Source organism: Sitodiplosis mosellana, unplaced genomic scaffold (genome assembly GCF_009176505.1).
Source record: "Sitodiplosis mosellana isolate CC-2019 unplaced genomic scaffold, AAFC_SMos_1.0 Smas_scaffold_6150, whole genome shotgun sequence".
Lineage (NCBI taxonomy): Eukaryota > Metazoa > Arthropoda > Insecta > Diptera > Cecidomyiidae > Sitodiplosis > Sitodiplosis mosellana.
The window spans coordinates 4,677,156-4,693,688 of NW_022601391.1; the positions used below are offsets into that span (position 1 = coordinate 4,677,156).

Here is a 16,533-nt window from a genome sequence, read left to right on the forward strand (position 1 = left end):
AAAGTTGGCCTATCAACATGTCAATCCCAGAGTCGTCAATGCTCTCTCCATACCTTAAATCTGGCTTCCAAATTATACCCCCCCTTGCACACGTGTGCCCCTAAAAGTGCTGTGGTTTTGAACATGATCATGTACGTATAGGTACAACCTTGATACAAAGTTCCATTGTACTTGTTTTTTTAGAGCGTCTTGATAAAATTGATAGAAAATTTAATGCGATAAGTGATTTTCCACACAATAAAAGCAGCAAAGGTTTTTCAATGCGTCCAAGCGTCATCTTTTGAAAATGTACTATTTATTGTCACTCACTTGTGTTGATATCATTGCATTTGTTTGCATTGTTAGTTGTATTTCGATTCAATTGCATTCCATTGAGAGTTCGATAATCTGACAGATCAACAAGTCCCAAGAAAAATCACCCTTTGATACGTTGCATACTAACGATAAAGTCAAACCTACTGCGCCAGTCATAAAATGTACATTTCATTCGAATTTTGAAAGGAACACAACGAAAGCTGAACCTATTTGAACACAATGTATTGCTAAAACTTTTGTTCACATTTTGTTTTTGTCATCATTTATTCAAAATCAAATTTTAAGTTTTAGGTTTAGCAAGTGAAAACCCAATTAGTCTCTAAACTATGATCTAATTGAAAGTTGTATGTATTTTTTTAGATCTAATATAAGAATTTTATTATAAAAACACTCTCGGTAAAAAAATAAAACCAACGCAATCATAATTGGGTCTCTGTTTTCTTTTATTAAAAACTTTCCAATCCTGCGTTATAAATGTTGTCATTGCCGACGATTTTGTAATTCATTCAACTCTAGTTGGAATTTGACAACTCTGAAATGACAACATTTACAACGCCAGATTGGAAAGTTTTTTCTTATTCCTGTCTTCTTCCTGTTTGGATTTCAATGTTTGGTAACGAACTCTAGGTTATGTTGAGCGCTTGATGGGTAATTCGATTACTTTGCTTGATTTAAATATATGACCACTCATTTAAAAAATTATAAAATTACATAACTCCACATATGTCCTCATAGAAAAAAAATTATAGCCAAAATATTTATCAAGGTGCAAAAGTATACTAAAGTTGTTTGAGATATGTATAACTTTTGATAAATTAACTGAAATAAAAATAAATGCTCAACAATGATCAGGCCCTATATTTTTATCCAAAGATTTTCACATTGTTTGTTTGAAGAAAAACTAAAGCAATTTAGTTCAATAAAATAGAATCCGACAAACCTTTTCAGACATTTGGACATCACACTTTTCGGATAAGTGATTATACCTACGTTTGTAGGGAAATTCACTTCCGAACAAACACACAATTTATTGTTCGAATTCACGATTTTCGAAAAGTTCACGAAATTGGATTTTCATTATCCAAACTTCAAAATAACTATAACATTTTCATATGACTGGAAATGAGATCCTAAAGCCTACAAACGTGAAAGATAGGTCAAATTATTAATGATTTTCAATGCAATTTTTTTTTGTTTCAAATTATTTATTTACATCAACATTTAAGTCACGTGGAAAATTGATATAAGATCATCAAATTGACACAATGCTAGATCGCCTTACAACGTTTGCATTTTGGTCGCTTTTATGGAATTCATTGTAGTTTACGTAATGATAATATCGGGCGAGCCAAGAAAATGTAATCACGGAGATAAACATAAGAGATCCATATAAAAAGTAAACACAACTATATAGCTGAAATGGACGTATCTCATTAATCAAAATCACAATTAAATTTCCAAAGGCATTATTACAGAACCAGGCTGCCATCATGACCGATCTCATCGAAGGCGGTGATTGTGTGAATGAGAAATTCAACCCGGGTATGGAAAGCCAAACCTCCCCAAACATCAACAGTAAAAACTGTGGTATCTGCCAAAATATTGACAATCTAGAATTGTCCGTTGAAGTGTGACTCTCAATATACAGCTGCAAAATTGCTGCACAGAAAAATGAAAGCGCAGCACTTAATCCACCCATTGCCATACTCTTCAAAGGTGATATTTCAATGTTTATTGCACGGATCAAGGGATTAAGTTTCTCCCAAATGGGTATTAAAATTAGAAGCAGAAATGGAGCGGCTGCTTTGGCTTCATCAGACGCAATTGGGTAGCCAAACACTGTCGTATTCATTTGCGATGATTGAAACGTCCAAGTTGAATCGATTTGAGCATATAAAGCCCAATACATTGGTAACGGAATAAATAATTTCAACACCTTAAATTTTTGAAAACGATTTTAGGATTTAAATAATTTGAAAAGGAAAATCATTGTAAATTTTCTCATGATTTTACCTTCAAAACAGTGCAGACATCTTCAATAAATCGTGTTGTGTATTGGTCTTTTGTTCCATCGATCCATGTATGATGACGCACATTTTTAAGTTTATGTTTAACACCCGCGTAAATACAGCCAAAGACTTGAAACAATAAATTATTTGTTGATTCAGCGACCACTTCTCGTTTGTACAAGGACATACCCAGTAAAAATACAACTTTAATGAACAAGGAGATAGAAAAAAAGAAAACCAAATACAGCAAAATGATGATTCCACTTTGAATTTTTTCTTACGCCAAGCTGCTAAGAAAACAACTCCGAGAGACCCAAAAACAGCGGAGTAACATTCAGTTTTCCCAAAGCAATGCGTTCGCTTCTCGATTTCCGGGGGTATAATTTTCGAAAGTAGAATTCCAAGCGTATACACGAAATAATAATGTGAAAAGTAACGATCCAAATCCCTAGATTGCCTGGGCAACACAAACTGAGCTCCGCCCAAACTCGTGACGCAGGCGCGAATACTGCCATTGCCAATTGCAATTACTATCAACGCTGTTATGATCAACGGTCTAGTTTAAGAATATATAATTGTTATTTAAAATAAATTCAAATGAATTCAAAGAGTGATCTGTTGTCTTACATGCTGGTTGCTGATGCAAGTGAAAGTGGAAATGTTAGGATCGACATGGCAATCCAGCCAGTGGCATATAAAAAAAATAGATAGAATATCGTTTTTACATTTCCCAAGTAATTATCTGCGACAATGGCCCCAAAAATCGGACAAAGTTGGCCGAAAAAATTGAAAATATGAAAATAATTTGTAGCCGATTCTTGGCTAAAGTTGAGCGAATTATGGAGATACGTCACGAACACAGCTATTAAAAAAATGCACATATTCCAAATGGTGACTAAATAGCAACAGGTTGATAGTAATATGCAGAAATTACTTGCAATTAGCTCATACTTCGTACACCGTTTGCAACAAATGACTCAAGCAACTTCGAGAGTAACACAAATATCACGGCTTTAGGATACCTCAATTGCACTTGATTGGAATCTATCTAATTAAGAAAATAAACTTTAAACCGTATCTGCGGTATTTTTGTTCAAAATAATATTGAACAATTGTCAATACTTACCGAGTTGGGATTGAATAAAGTCCCATAGTCCCTTTGCAAATGTTCGTCATTTAAGACTGGAGCCACTTGAAAAACATGGAACATTTTGGAAATAAATTTTAGTTCAACGCTAACTTTGCAATAATAAACAAAACGGCATCAAACATAGTGATCCGAATCGGTTATCATGTAAAGAATTGGAAATATATTTCTGACCATTTGATTATTTATGTGTCCAATTTAGAAAAGTGTAGACATTTTCTTCGGATCTTTTGTCTGATCATTTTATAAATTGTCTGACCACATTGGACTTTTCCGCAAAGAAGTCGCGTTATATTTTAAAAGGTGACAATATCTCACCTTCATTCACTTTTTCTGCCATTTTTTTATGAACTATGATGGGTAGATGAAAAAGCTGCATAAGTTCCCGTTAACTCTTACATATGTAAATTAAGTGCCGGTAGTTTCGATGGGTATTACTGCTTCAACAGTTTCTGCCAGTGTAATCCACTGAATGGTTCCACTCACATTGATCTTTCGCTCATTACTAGTGCATAAAAATATTACTGGCAAGCTTCACTCAATCTGGCCACAATCATTAAATATTTTCATGTGACCATTCGTAATCCCTAGTACTCGAACAATCTTGAAAATATGTATTACTCATATTCAAGTATATCCCAATGAGTCTCTGTTTTTAGGGTGATTTTAGTTGAACAGAATCACGAGAGTGACGAATGTAAATATAAAGTAGAAAGCTCAAAAGCGCGTTTCAAATAAAAGCGGAATCAACAAATTGATTACAAGTCATATGACCAAAATAAAGTGATACACGGTTCATTCGACGCGCCTATCAGTCCAATTTCAGACGGTGAAGCAAATGGCACCGCAACATGACGTAGATTTTCAGCAAATTTGTAAATAATTTTTTGCATCGTCAACATTCACTGGATCATGTTTGTTCGTGTTTGGGAGGGTGACCAGTAGAGAATCATATGAACGGAATATTTTTAATTTCCATTTAGATTACAATGTATGAAACAAAAAATAAACATACACAAGACGAATAATAATCAGAGTAAAGGTCACGGAAGCATCCATGTCACGTGAGCTGAATAGGGAACAAAAATAGAGCAAAGATAAACTCCCTGGAACGGAACGGAACTTTGCATCATTTTTTTTCTAAGACATACTTCGATTAATTCTAATTGTTTTGAAACCACATTGACCGAGATATGAGTTTGAATCATTAGATTTTTTTGTCATTTTTGGTTGAAGTTTCAGCAAGAAAACGATCCAAATGATCGATGTTTTTGTTTTGATTGCGGTGTTTCAATTTGGAAACTTTCAAATGAGCCGTTTGAAATAATTAAGCAATGAAAAATCCAGAGCGTGTTACTAGCTGGTCCTCAAATTTGGCTTGGCAAATCTAGAGGGGAATATGAATTTTGTACTGTGGATGCATTAAAATAACGCAACGCATACTCATCAGCAGCTGACGTCAGTTAGTGCTGCTGACATCAGCTCGTAACACGCTCTGGAAAAATCACAACAAATCATAGAAAATAAACCAAAAAGAAATTCGACTCAACGGAAGAATGGCCGTATAATTTATGTGTACAGTGTACACGAAACAGTTTCTGTTACAAACGCATACATCGACCTCATCACCGGAACGGAGTCACAACACTTGAAGCTCAAAAACAACGAGAGCAACAAAAAAACGACACCGCTAAATTGTTCCACTAATAGCACAGTATGACCCCATATTCGGTGAACCGACAATGAATTTTCTAACGAATGGTGGCGTCTAAGTGTTGCATTTTAACACCTTTTATCCAAAAACGGTGTACGAACTTTTACGCAGTACGCAATATAATTGCATTACACACTGTTTTCTGTTCCTATTTATGGATTTTTTTTTCTTTTTTTCGTATTTGGCTTGAATTCATTTTCCCATTTCGTTTTGGCACCGTATTTTATTTTTGCGTTTTCATGTTGTTTGTGGTATTTTTTTCGCATGGCTGCGAGAGCGCTCGCACGTCTTTGCGCCATTACTTTTTGGTGAAGAGAGTGAAAGTAGCGAGAAAATAAAAAGATCTATTATTTTTTTTTTTGAGCCTTTGATTTTTTTTAGCATTTTTGTTTGGACTTGTGACAAGCAAAACATTTAACAATTGATCATTTTGTTTCCGACTAAGAAAAGTGTTGAATTTCCGAATTTTTTTTCTTATAAAAAGACAATTTGGTTCGGTTACACAAGACATAAGCCACAAAAGATATCGGAGGAAAATAAGAAAGAAAAGAAAACGATCGGTTTTTCGGATTAAATTCGCTTTGGTACTCATAATTGGACTGAATTAAGATACCTTTTATTACACATTTCAAGCGTTTCAAGTCCCGTTAGTTCATTAGATACTTACTATGCTTTTACCACTTGCATTCTAATAATTGAACAAAACTTATTTTCGTTTGTATTTTTTTTCCGCAGCGAAAATATTTCGGAAAATCTTTTCACTATCACTTTTTCTATGTGAAAAAAAAACAACCACATCGATATATATGCAATTTTTGTAAAATGATTTCTCAGCAAAATGGCATTTATAAATGCACCTTGTTGAATCTATAGCAGTTTATAATTCTCACTTTTTTTGCTGTTCATTTGAGATATATTGTTGCAGTACGAATGCGATATGAAAACAGTTGATTGTACGCTGTTAGCAACTGTTAAGCCCACGAGTCGATTTTAATTGCACTCCCGCTGAAACGAGCGAATGAATGAATATGTTATACGTGCGAGAAATCAAACAATGCGGGCAATTTCCATCATTAGTCATAAGGTTAAGATCATGCGTTTCGCTTGAGTGGCAATCGAGCGAGAGACTAAAGTTAGTTAGCTGGAGCCGAGATCGCGCGCGCTCCGTTCGCAAAAGTGCGTGATTAGAAATGTGGCGAATGAAAAAGGTTCTGTTCAATGGCGCAAAATTAAAATTAAAATGGTAATTTCACTTCGGCACTTTCTGTATCTTTTCATCGAGCACGAACCATGCGCGCGCAGTACGAGAGCGTGCGCTCGATGTGAACACACGTCAAAACAATACTTTGCTACTACCTTCTCGGTGCCGCTGTTTTGTGTCAATGATGGCAGATGCATTTTCGTTCACATGTGCTCGCACTCATGCACGACTACCCATTGTTTACATTTGGCATAAACACTTTTTCCACTTTGGATTTTACGTGATTCAAAAAAAGCAATAAAAGAAGCATACAACAACATAAGCCTTAATGCCAAACAATGATGAAAAATCGACCGAACCAACAGAGAAATTTTTTTAAGTGACGACATTCAGAGACATAAAAATTTCGAATGAAAAAACAACCGAGCAGCGGCGGCAACAACAGTAGCTGCACAATTGTTTTCATTTGTTGTTTTGTTCGATGAGGTTTTCTTCTCACTCTCGCTAATTGTCGTTGCGTAGTAGAGAGACGACGGTTAGGTGTTGGTATCGAGCGTGCACGCGCGTGCGCACATAACTCGTTCACCAAATTTCTTAGCTCACAGCTGATCACTTTCTTCTGCTTCATCATCAAAATATCTTGGAGATAGCGATATTCCATCGACATCGCGTACACACAGTTTTGGTGGAGCAATCGTTCGAGTCACATCGCTCGCTTCTCTCGGTAAGAAACTATTCGGAAGCAATTTTTGGTGATACGAAAATACACAGAGTGAGAGAAAGAGAGACAAATACGAAAGAAAAACAACCAGGAAAGGAATTATGAGCAAATAAGTATATCAAATAATCAAGCAGCAAGTGATTTCAGTGCGTGTGTGTGCATTTTTATTTGAATTCAATCATGATTTGGTGCATTTTATTGACTTGTACCTTTGGTTTGGGATTTGTAAGTGGTGATCCAATTGTTCGCAATACAACGGTTGCTGCAACAAATATCGAATCTACAATTGGTACGCCAGCACTTCTCGTCGATCCAACATTGACCTCCAGTCAAAACACCACAGATGGACAATATGAAGTGAGTTTTTTTTTGTCCATATTATGTTTTTCCACAGATGCATTTACAACAAAAAAGAGAAAAAACCGGAAATATATTTGATATTCATAAAATCTATCTCGTGGGCAGACAATTTTGAAGATAACACCATTCTCAAATTCAACGGCCGAACCGGACGAAACAACAACTTACTTGGCGATTACGGATCTAGATATCGATTTGACTGAGCTCATTGAAAAAGCCCAACAAAATACAACAATTGCACCAGGTTTCACTTTTCTCCGTCTCTTTCTTTTTTTTCACATTTGTTCATCATCCATTAATAGTGTAAACGCGCTTTTTCCATTCCATTTCATTCATTCCAAAAAATAATAACCATCAATGACACTCAAAAAATTTCATAATTTCTATTCATGAACTAACCAAATGCATAGAAACTCATTTTTTATTTGTCATTTCTCTTTCATGCATTCGGCGATCACACCTCGATGGCGTATCACCGATCGCATAAAATAACACTAAACCCAATTTTTGCTTTGCGCTAACGGTGCTAACTCAAAAATCAATAACGGAAATCAAAAACGTTGACCGAAACCCAAAACCAATAAAATTCGTGTGTAAAAAACAGGTAATAATGAGCAATACGATGAGCACAATATGTCAGCACAATCACGACAAGCACTCCTCTTTAAACAACTTGGTCTGCCAGCTAATCCGTTTGCATCTTTAGCGTCTGCCCTTAGACGACCGTGTGAGTGTCACAAGGGCGTGTGTGGATGTTGTACGGGCATGCTTTTTTCGGCACTGCGTCAACTTGGATGCATGAACATCACCTATCATCCCGATGACTTTTCGTTCGAATTCAAAATGATCATGAACAATGCCGTTTTATATAAAAACCGGGTCACCGGCCGTAACCCGCCACCAGTGTGTGTTCGAATGCCACGATTTTCATTTGTCAAAGTGTGTGCCAATTTCTATGATCTCCACTTTATCGGCCGAAATATGCACGTGTGCATGGAAATGTCTGCTTTCTTCCAAGATTCGGAAATTTTCAATCGGTATGCAATTCGTTTAGTTTTCTAATTGTTTCAACTGTTTCCCACCATTAAGATAAAATTAAAGTCCAACAAAATGGTTTATTTAACTTGACTTATGGAAAGTTTTGTATAAAAATTGTTTGAAACATAGAAGAAATACGATAGATGTGATTTCATCATTTAAATATGACTCCAAAATTGGTGTTTTTGAATTTGATACAAGAAAAATTTATAAGAATCTTTCATTTGTCAAAATAGCTCATTCGATTGCATGCGAATCGGAGACAAAGGTGTGAAAATTGTTCGGCCGGAAGATGCGGGCTTTTTGCAAAAGCCAGGAACCGATGCCGAAATCGATACGGGCTATGACGATGTTGAAGATTATGATGAAAACGCCGTTGTTCGACGAAGAAAAAATATCAGGCTTTAATTATTACACCCACTCACCACCGCATATTTGTTATGCATAATAACAGACTCGCAAAAAGAAATTATTTATTCGCTATAAATTGTTATATATTTTTTGTGTCTCATATTTATTTAAAATAAAAATAAATTTGTAAGGAAAGAAAGTGAGAAATGTTTGAAAGTTGCTTATCACCATATGTATTTATATCTCAAAATGTTGAGGCAAATATTGGCTCACGAAAGAAACGCGTAAGTTTATGAGGATGAAATGCTGGTTTGAATGAAGGCATTAAAAGAAAGTACATTAACATAGACGCCAGGTACGTTGGATCCAGCACAGCCAATTCCCCATGCAGCCAATCCAGCAACGAAATGTTGTCCGTTTACTTCGCACACCATAGGCGAACCGCCGTCTCCCTGAAATCAAATTAAATGGAAACGTATCATTCGTATACATAGATTGCTCGAAATAATTATGGCTCGAATTATGGACGCACTTAAATTTTTGAGTGAACTGAAAGCGATTGACAAATCTGCAAAAATTCTCAGCATTTTGGTCAAAATAAACAAAAATAACCGACATAACTTTTGGAAAATTCAAAAATCCAAAAAAAAAAAATTCAAATATTTTCACTAATTTTAGATAAATTTATTTGAATCCAAATAAATTTATACATTGTTATGATACAGCAGTTCACGAAATAATTTATTGACTAATTTTTGGATTGAACATAATAAAATTAAAATCATTCTGAAGTATTGAAGTATTCAAGTTATCTACATCTGATAAAACCGTTTTGTACAATATTTGCATTCTAAAAGTGGTTTCGTTAACATTTTCTTGCAATTATAATTTTGGCCATTGTTGGTATTGGCTTTCAATATATTGGTAACTTCTCAAAATTTCTTCAACAATTCAGCATTGATGATTTTATCGTGTTTATTCCGAAATTGGTGTGAATTTTTGAAATTTTTTCTAAACTCTAAGAAAAATGGCAATTTTGTGAATTTTTAAAAAAATATTGTCGGTCATTTTGCTTATTTTGACCAAAATGCTGAGAATTTTTGCCGATATTTTGCACAATATGTTGTATTTGGTTAAATTCTTTTAATATCAGATGGTTTTGTAATGTTTAAAAGAGCACCCAAAAACCAAAAACAATAAATAATTGCAATAATAATCACAAACATGTCAATAGCCTGCATTTTTTGCATAAAAAGATTATTATTACGCACTTTCATCGAACCAAAAGCAGAAAAATCATGAAAAATCAAAAAATATATATATTTTGCAAATGTCTTTTCGTGGTGTTCTTTGAATTCAATTTCAAAAAATTTAAGACCAAACTGCAAATTTTTTATGTTATTTTGAAAAATTTAAGTGCGTCTACAATTATTTACAAAGGTGAACCGCCGTCGCCCTGTTGCCAAAATCAAATTAAATGGAAACGCATCGTTCGTTTACATAACTCGAGGCGTTAAATATTTTCCTGTCGATATTTTACTTACCGTGCACGCATCTTTGCCTATAAAAATATAGTGATAGATTTATTAGAATGTAAATTGATCAAGTGTTTTGAACATAACTCTGAACAACGGTTAAACCATTTCCAAATCAGTATATTTTAGTTGGCAACAAATGAATAAAATATTCCCTCAGTTAATTTAAGCATCGAGTCCGATGTATAGATATCGATATGTTCAAATTGTTCACACCGAGTTGAATGCACGCATCTTTACCTGGTTCGCCACCTGCACAAATGAAACTGGTTGCATCAAAAACATATGCACTTCCTAATCTTGTGGCCGCTAACGCACTTTGACATTTAGCCGCATCTAGAATTGGAACATCCACTTCTTTTTGAATCGTTTGATAGACGCCGCTAAAATCATTTTTGCCCCAACCACTGACCCAACACCTGCAAATTATCAAATGAAAACAACACAACTTATTCATACTTTCCGCAAATATTTTTGTCAAACTGTACCTTTGACCCACGAATGCTGATACAGGCAAGCATGCAGTTGTGATTGTTGGTAGTTGACCCAATGGAACCGCCACAGTGAGGCGTAATACGGCGACGTCATTCTTTAAATTAATTGGATTGAAATTCGGATGGATGAAAATCTTTGAAACCACAAATTCTTGGGCTGGCAAAGGCTCTGTATCTCCGGCTGCGTTCCATTCTCCCATTCGCACACGCAACTGTGCTGGAACAGCACTAAAATAGTAATTCGAGAGAATTAATTTTGTTTTCGAGATATTTCTCTTCGTGCCAAATGTGTGTTATACGAAGAAAAGCGCATTCAAAATTTCTTTATCACAAAACCAACAAACGTACGAGTAATTGGCGACTTTGTGTGCGGTGGTAAGAACGTTGAGTGCATCAACTAGAACACCAGAACCTTGATAGACATCGCCAGGACCGAGAAGAACCGCTTGCCATGGATATTTGCCGTACGGAGCTTGGCCCGGCCCAGCCGCTGGACTGCCGGCCACCGGCGGATATCTTACCCCACATTTATACGGCCCGGGAAAACAACAGCGCTGCAATCCAGTGAAACAAGGTGCTGTTGGAACAGTCGGTGATGGGGGCTAGAAGAAGAATAACCTCAAATTTTATTTCACATGAATTTTAAATGAAAATAGTAATTTTTGTGGGCTCTTTACATTGTTTACAATACGAATATCAATGATTCCGCTTCCGTCATTCGATGGTGCAACGGTGGTTCCCGTGCACGTTCCAATCGGTACACAAATACAAGTTTGTACTGTACCAGCATAGGCTGGTGGAGTGGCAAATACCTGACCAGGTATTATCGCTTGAAATGGATTGAACAGTGGATATGGCGTGAACAATGGGAATCCAGCCCGAGAAACTGAAGACAAAAATTAGTCAATAAAAAATAGCTCTTTTTTGTAAAACTTCTAGGCAAAATCCTATATACGTTGTGAATAGTTTCCATTTGGAATTATTGGCTCCGGGAAGATCATCTGTGCATAGATCGAAAAGAACAGGTTATTCGATGCGCCCAAAAGAAGTATTGCATTTAAAAAGCGAGGCATTTTCTAGAATTTAAATACACAATTTTAAATTGATATTTCAAACACGAGAATGTCTGTTATTATCGCATTAAAAGCGCAAATAAACTCACGTCAAAGTGAACTGAAAATTGATTTATTATTTTATCTTTTTTTATAGATAACGCACAAGTTTCACGACCAAATTAGAAAAATATTGAAAGGAGATAATTCAACTTAAAAAACTCAATTAGAAAAATATTGCAATATAATAAAATAAAAATCTCAGGAATTCTTAATTTGTGCCTTTTTTCCACTAAGCAATTGCAACAGTTTCCACAATTGAATGGCAACACCGAAATTCGACTTATTCTGATCTGATCAGTTGAAGTTCTAAGCGCAAACTAAGCTTTCATATCCGTTTGGCACAATTTAACACTTCGATTTTCCAGATTGTGCGAACGATTAGTAATCCATTTCAGAATGAAACAAAAAAAAGAACAATGGTATAAAATGTCATAAATGAAAAATTAATGTGTCCGATTCAAAAATCTGTTGCAATAATTTCAATGGGCGGCTCATCTCATAACATGTGTTACATAAATAGAACAAACCGAAAAAAGTGAGTGACTCATGTGCATCGCGAGCATCAATTTTGTATGGAACGAGCGTGAAAAGCACAAAACACAGCGGTTTACCTGCAATAGATGGAAAAAGAGCAAAAACTAATCAAATTAAAGCCGCATTTTGTGGCCGTTCAATGAACAAACTTATTATATCATTAAATGAATTAACCATATTTCATAATGATGTTTTTGTGTTTCTGTTCATCGTGCGTTGTGTGCTCGTTGTTTGGTGTTGATCTAGATGTGTGTCTGTTCTACAAATCAGCGGCCAATCATCGGTGTTCGTGTGTGCTGGGAATTTGCAATCGACAATAATCACATTCAATTTTCACCATCGATTCCAATCTCATCGTTTGGAAAGATTCACGTTGTCGTCGCACAAGATTCAAATCATGCCCTTCCGGTTCTTTGCATCGTACATTTGAACGATCTTGATTCAACTGCAACGTTTGCAACGCTTTTGAAATGAATGGAAAAAATTGTGCGCGCGCGAATTTGCAGCGAAAGAAATGGTTAGCAAACGCCGTGTACAATTGTGGTTTATGTGTCATTGTCAAAGCATTTAACTTTTTGTTGCATGTGCATGGAATTTCAAGCAGAAATTGATTTGTGACACCAATTTCGGATAAACGATCTTTTCGACCAAACATGTATTTTGTTTATCCGCTTGACCGACTATCTAGACTATCCAGAGCCAAACGGATGGATGTCTCAATTTGTTACCTACTTTTGAATAACAATTTATGATGGAACCAAAAATCCATACTCAACGATTCCTTATTCCGAAAAAAAGGAAAGGTTATTCAAATTTCAAATGAGCAACTTAATTTGCATTCGCAAAATTCGCTTTTGAAATGTTTAGAACTTGTTCCAAGTCCATTTAGCCTGTATGCAAGATGATTGTATGAGGTAGGTCATAAACAATCGTTTAATCGTTTATTTTTTACATTGAATATAAATCCATTTTCTCTTCATCGTTTATGTGCTTTATTCTTTCATTGTTCAAGTAACTATAAGTATAGTACTATAATTCTAAAATACGTCTATTACCACCCCCCCCCCACACACACACAGAAAATCTCAACAAAAAAAAAATTGATTCTGTATTGTTTGGATTGCTCTTCATTACTTTGACTTTGAACAGTTGGGTTTTTGTATGCATGCCAGCAATGGAGGAATCGAGCACTCACAGTTCAAACAGCTGTTGTCGTTTTTGAGTTTTTGGCCAAGTTTCAACGTTAGATTACCAAAAGTGCAAGTTAATTTTTCGTTTTCGGCATTCGACGTCTCTTCATTCGATACAACATCATCTTTTGCAGCTATTTGAAAAAAAGAAGAAAAAAACAAATTTTCATATTTTTAGTGAGCGAAAATGATTTTTCACCGTCTATTGCTGTTTACTCACGGCATTTGATATCAATTGGGCAACACGTTGGTGTTTTGTAATATACAGGAACACAGCCAGCTGTGATTCGGTGTAGATCATGTTCAATGCCACAGTTGATTTTAACGCAGTTTGAATTTTTCGCGAATGATGTTTTGTTGTTGAAATTCGGTGTGCAAAGACACATGAAACATGAATCCCCATCGGGATAGATACGTTCTCCGTCATAATATGATCGACCTTCGACTTGACACTTTGACAAAATGTCAACGTCATTGATGGGCGTTTGAACGGTGCTGCAACACTGTTCCAAATCGCTGTATCGGTTTATCGTTGGCATAGAATCGAAATCAACGTGATTCCATCCTCTGGACATTCTACATTTGCACATTCAATGCGCATGATGGAGCTGCACTGACAGTCAGTTCTGCACATCGGAACCACTTCGTCGGGAACATTTTGGCCAACATCGAATAATCTACCTTTCACGTGGCATTTATTCAGAGCGAGTGTTCCAAATTCTGGACATGTAAACCTAAATTGAATATCAATTAAACGAAATTGTGAGTTTTTCGAAGCATTTCCGTATAAAAACAATTACTAACTTCGTTGGACAATCGTCACCGTCTTCATAATATGCTACGCAACCGATTTCTTCATAATGTTTTGGCACTTTGCAGTCCAGCTTTTTGGCGGAAGTCACTTTATCGCAAACGATTACGAATAATAACAAACAACAACAAGGGAACGCAATTTTCAAATTCATTGCGACAATCAAGCAGAAACGTACGTTCCAACACGAAATAATAAATTGGTGTGTTCGGTTTGTAAATTAAATCAATACTGAACATTTTATCAATAAATAATTGCGATTTATTTTGCGCCAAACACACAAATACAAATATGCACTTTTTGCAATTTTACGCCGCGTTTCTTTTATTCTTTTCATTGATAGTCTACTTAAACGAATTTAGATATTTGTTTCGTTAATCTTTTCGGATAAAAATCATAAACACTTGACCCAATAATGCAAAGAAAAAAGATTACTTTCTTCGTACACAGTCAAATGGAGCACACATACGCCGAAGCTCTTGACGCTTATCTGATCGTAGAAATGTGACTGAATTGCATGCACGGTTACAAATAAGTTTGAGGCATTGAAAAAATACAACAGCTGTTTGGAACACAATCACCGACCACTTCTGAATGCATTTTATGTGGGCATGTGACGAGACAATTTATTAACCGAATATCAACAAAAACAAATGGAAAAGAAGAATAGGCATTGATTGTGATCATCAGACAGATGATCAAGACCATTGTATGAAATAAAAACTCGACGAAAAATCTGACGAATTCAAAGTGATTGATTGCAAATCGGCGCATTGTTTAAACATCACTAATAAAACTGACTATTAAGTAACTTACGACTATTAGCGCTTGTAATTGCTCAAATGATGGAATGTCAAACGTCGAAATTAAAGTGGTTTTCTTTTTTTTTGCGTAGTATATTGTTTTCATTTGATTCAATCATTTAATACTATTAATGCATACTATTAACCCTCTAATGCATACAAGCGCCTCTAGACGGGCAACATTTGAACGCCTGTAGAACGTACATCGGATCACATTGCTTCAAAGAATTTTTTTTATTCGTCAAAGTTTTTCTTTATTTTTGTCTTTGGCAATATTTGTCTATGTAGCGCGATTGTAAAGTTATAAACAAAAATGTGTGCAAAAACAAAAATTTGACAAAATAAATTATCCGAACTTCGAATTAGACACATTTTTGACACTTTTAAACAATGGATTTGATTGTTCTCTGATTTATGTCAATCGCATTTCCTGACTAAACCATGAGGAATCCAGGATTATGAATATTTTTTTAAATATCTATGGCCAAAAATCAACCAAGTACCAATACTCCTATACCCTGAGAAAAAATAATGCATTAGAGGGTTAACTCATTTAGAAGAATGAAAATCGTCGTATTTAAGAGTGCCATAAAAGATTTCCATTTTAATGGATATTAAGTCACTCTCATGCACATTTGAACAACATTTCATTCACTACGCAATTATATTGCTGCGTTTAGTCCATTGTTCGTATTTGAATTCGTTAGCAGTGGTTGGACTTTAAGCACGTTATGTACGGCGTCGTTGAACATTCGCATTCCAGGCATTTATCATCGCTTCTCAGTTTTTGACCATGTTGAAGTGTAAGATCACCGAATATCTTTCATCGTTTGAGTATGGTATGGCAAAACGTCAATCGATTGTATCGCTATATCGAGCTAGAGAAGTAAAAAGTGAAATTATTAATCCTTTTCATTAATATTTTTACGTATATTAGATTAGTTTGGCATATATATAGCGTACGGCATTTGACATCCCTATGTAAACCCATACACAATTTCTTATAATACTGCTTCTTCTTCTTCACACTGTCGTACACAATGGGAGCGGCCATATTGAAAATGTATACAGTTTATTGAGTGCGTTTAATGATGCGTCAACATGCGCATATGTTATTCGATTTATCATCTTGTGCTACTGCTTAAATAAACACTATTACATTTTCGGCCGATAGAAATTTTTTCTAAATAAAATT

At 35.3% G+C, this 16,533-nt stretch overlaps 4 protein-coding genes across 11 annotated transcripts; 1 reads left to right on the top strand and 3 right to left on the bottom strand.

Moving 5' to 3' along the window:
- Window positions 1-556: 556 nt before the first annotated feature.
- Window positions 557-4,156, bottom strand: LOC129574065 (peptide transporter family 1-like). Of its 7 annotated transcripts, none has more exons than XM_055455425.1 (8): window positions 3,790-4,149; window positions 3,451-3,515; window positions 3,276-3,372; window positions 2,952-3,186; window positions 2,606-2,880; window positions 2,329-2,528; window positions 1,529-2,251; window positions 557-1,452 (listed from the first exon to the last, which is right to left on the bottom strand). In XM_055455425.1, the coding sequence occupies exons 1-7, from the start codon at window positions 3,848-3,850 to the stop codon at window positions 1,568-1,570; spliced, it is 1,617 nt and encodes a 538-aa protein (XP_055311400.1). In that variant the 5' UTR covers window positions 3,851-4,149; the 3' UTR covers window positions 557-1,452; window positions 1,529-1,567. The 7 variants fall into 7 exon arrangements, with proteins under 7 accessions (XP_055311400.1, XP_055311401.1, XP_055311398.1 ...); XM_055455426.1 differs by lacking the exon at window positions 557-1,452 and having other exon boundaries at window positions 1,507-2,251; window positions 2,329-2,453; window positions 2,514-2,528; window positions 3,790-4,156; XM_055455428.1 differs by lacking the exon at window positions 557-1,452 and having other exon boundaries at window positions 1,590-1,729; window positions 1,789-2,251; window positions 3,790-4,151.
- A 2,931-nt stretch (window positions 4,157-7,087) lies between these two features.
- Window positions 7,088-9,058, top strand: LOC129573918 (uncharacterized). Of its 2 annotated transcripts, none has more exons than XM_055455093.1 (4): window positions 7,088-7,464; window positions 7,573-7,711; window positions 8,072-8,504; window positions 8,742-9,058. In XM_055455093.1, the coding sequence occupies exons 1-4, from the start codon at window positions 7,288-7,290 to the stop codon at window positions 8,911-8,913; spliced, it is 921 nt and encodes a 306-aa protein (XP_055311068.1). In that variant the 5' UTR covers window positions 7,088-7,287; the 3' UTR covers window positions 8,914-9,058. The 2 variants fall into 2 exon arrangements, with proteins under 2 accessions (XP_055311068.1, XP_055311069.1); XM_055455094.1 differs by having other exon boundaries at window positions 8,174-8,504.
- Window positions 9,059-9,144: 86 nt separating this feature from the next.
- On the bottom strand, window positions 9,145-12,115 carry LOC129573917 (phenoloxidase-activating factor 2). Its single transcript, XM_055455091.1, has 8 exons — window positions 12,048-12,115; window positions 11,841-11,961; window positions 11,563-11,771; window positions 11,234-11,487; window positions 10,880-11,113; window positions 10,632-10,810; window positions 10,401-10,417; window positions 9,145-9,308 (listed from the first exon to the last, which is right to left on the bottom strand). The coding sequence occupies exons 2-8, from the start codon at window positions 11,956-11,958 to the stop codon at window positions 9,147-9,149; spliced, it is 1,173 nt and encodes a 390-aa protein (XP_055311066.1). The 5' UTR covers window positions 11,959-11,961; window positions 12,048-12,115; the 3' UTR covers window positions 9,145-9,146.
- Window positions 12,116-13,610: 1,495 nt separating this feature from the next.
- On the bottom strand, window positions 13,611-15,455 carry LOC129574067 (uncharacterized). The gene is made up of 2 exons (XM_055455432.1): window positions 13,945-15,455; window positions 13,611-13,858 (listed from the first exon to the last, which is right to left on the bottom strand). The coding sequence occupies exons 1-2, from the start codon at window positions 14,312-14,314 to the stop codon at window positions 13,665-13,667; spliced, it is 564 nt and encodes a 187-aa protein (XP_055311407.1). The 5' UTR covers window positions 14,315-15,455; the 3' UTR covers window positions 13,611-13,664.
- Between the last annotated feature and the right edge of the window lie 1,078 nt (window positions 15,456-16,533).

Coding starts and splice junctions, on each gene's coding strand:
- LOC129574065 (XM_055455425.1), bottom strand. CDS start 3,850: ATGCAGCTTTTTCATCTACCCATCATAGTTCATAAAAAAATGGCAGAA. Junction 3,187..3,275: donor TGTTGCAAACGGTGTACGAA/GTATGAGCTAAT, acceptor TTTTTTTAATAG/CTGTGTTCGTGACGTATCTC. Junction 2,529..2,605: donor TGTTTTCTTAGCAGCTTGGC/GTAAGAAAAAAT, acceptor TGTTCATTAAAG/TTGTATTTTTACTGGGTATG.
- LOC129573918 (XM_055455093.1), top strand. CDS start 7,288: ATGATTTGGTGCATTTTATTGACTTGTACCTTTGGTTTGGGATTTGTA. Junction 7,712..8,071: donor AAATACAACAATTGCACCAG/GTTTCACTTTTC, acceptor TGTAAAAAACAG/GTAATAATGAGCAATACGAT. Junction 8,505..8,741: donor GATTCGGAAATTTTCAATCG/GTATGCAATTCG, acceptor TTGTCAAAATAG/CTCATTCGATTGCATGCGAA.
- LOC129573917 (XM_055455091.1), bottom strand. CDS start 11,958: ATGCCTCGCTTTTTAAATGCAATACTTCTTTTGGGCGCATCGAATAAC. Junction 11,772..11,840: donor AAATGGAAACTATTCACAAC/GTATATAGGATT, acceptor TTTTGTCTTCAG/TTTCTCGGGCTGGATTCCCA. Junction 10,811..10,879: donor TCAGCATTCGTGGGTCAAAG/GTACAGTTTGAC, acceptor GATAATTTGCAG/GTGTTGGGTCAGTGGTTGGG.
- LOC129574067 (XM_055455432.1), bottom strand. CDS start 14,314: ATGTGCAAATGTAGAATGTCCAGAGGATGGAATCACGTTGATTTCGAT. Junction 13,859..13,944: donor CCCAATTGATATCAAATGCC/GTGAGTAAACAG, acceptor TTTTTCAAATAG/CTGCAAAAGATGATGTTGTA.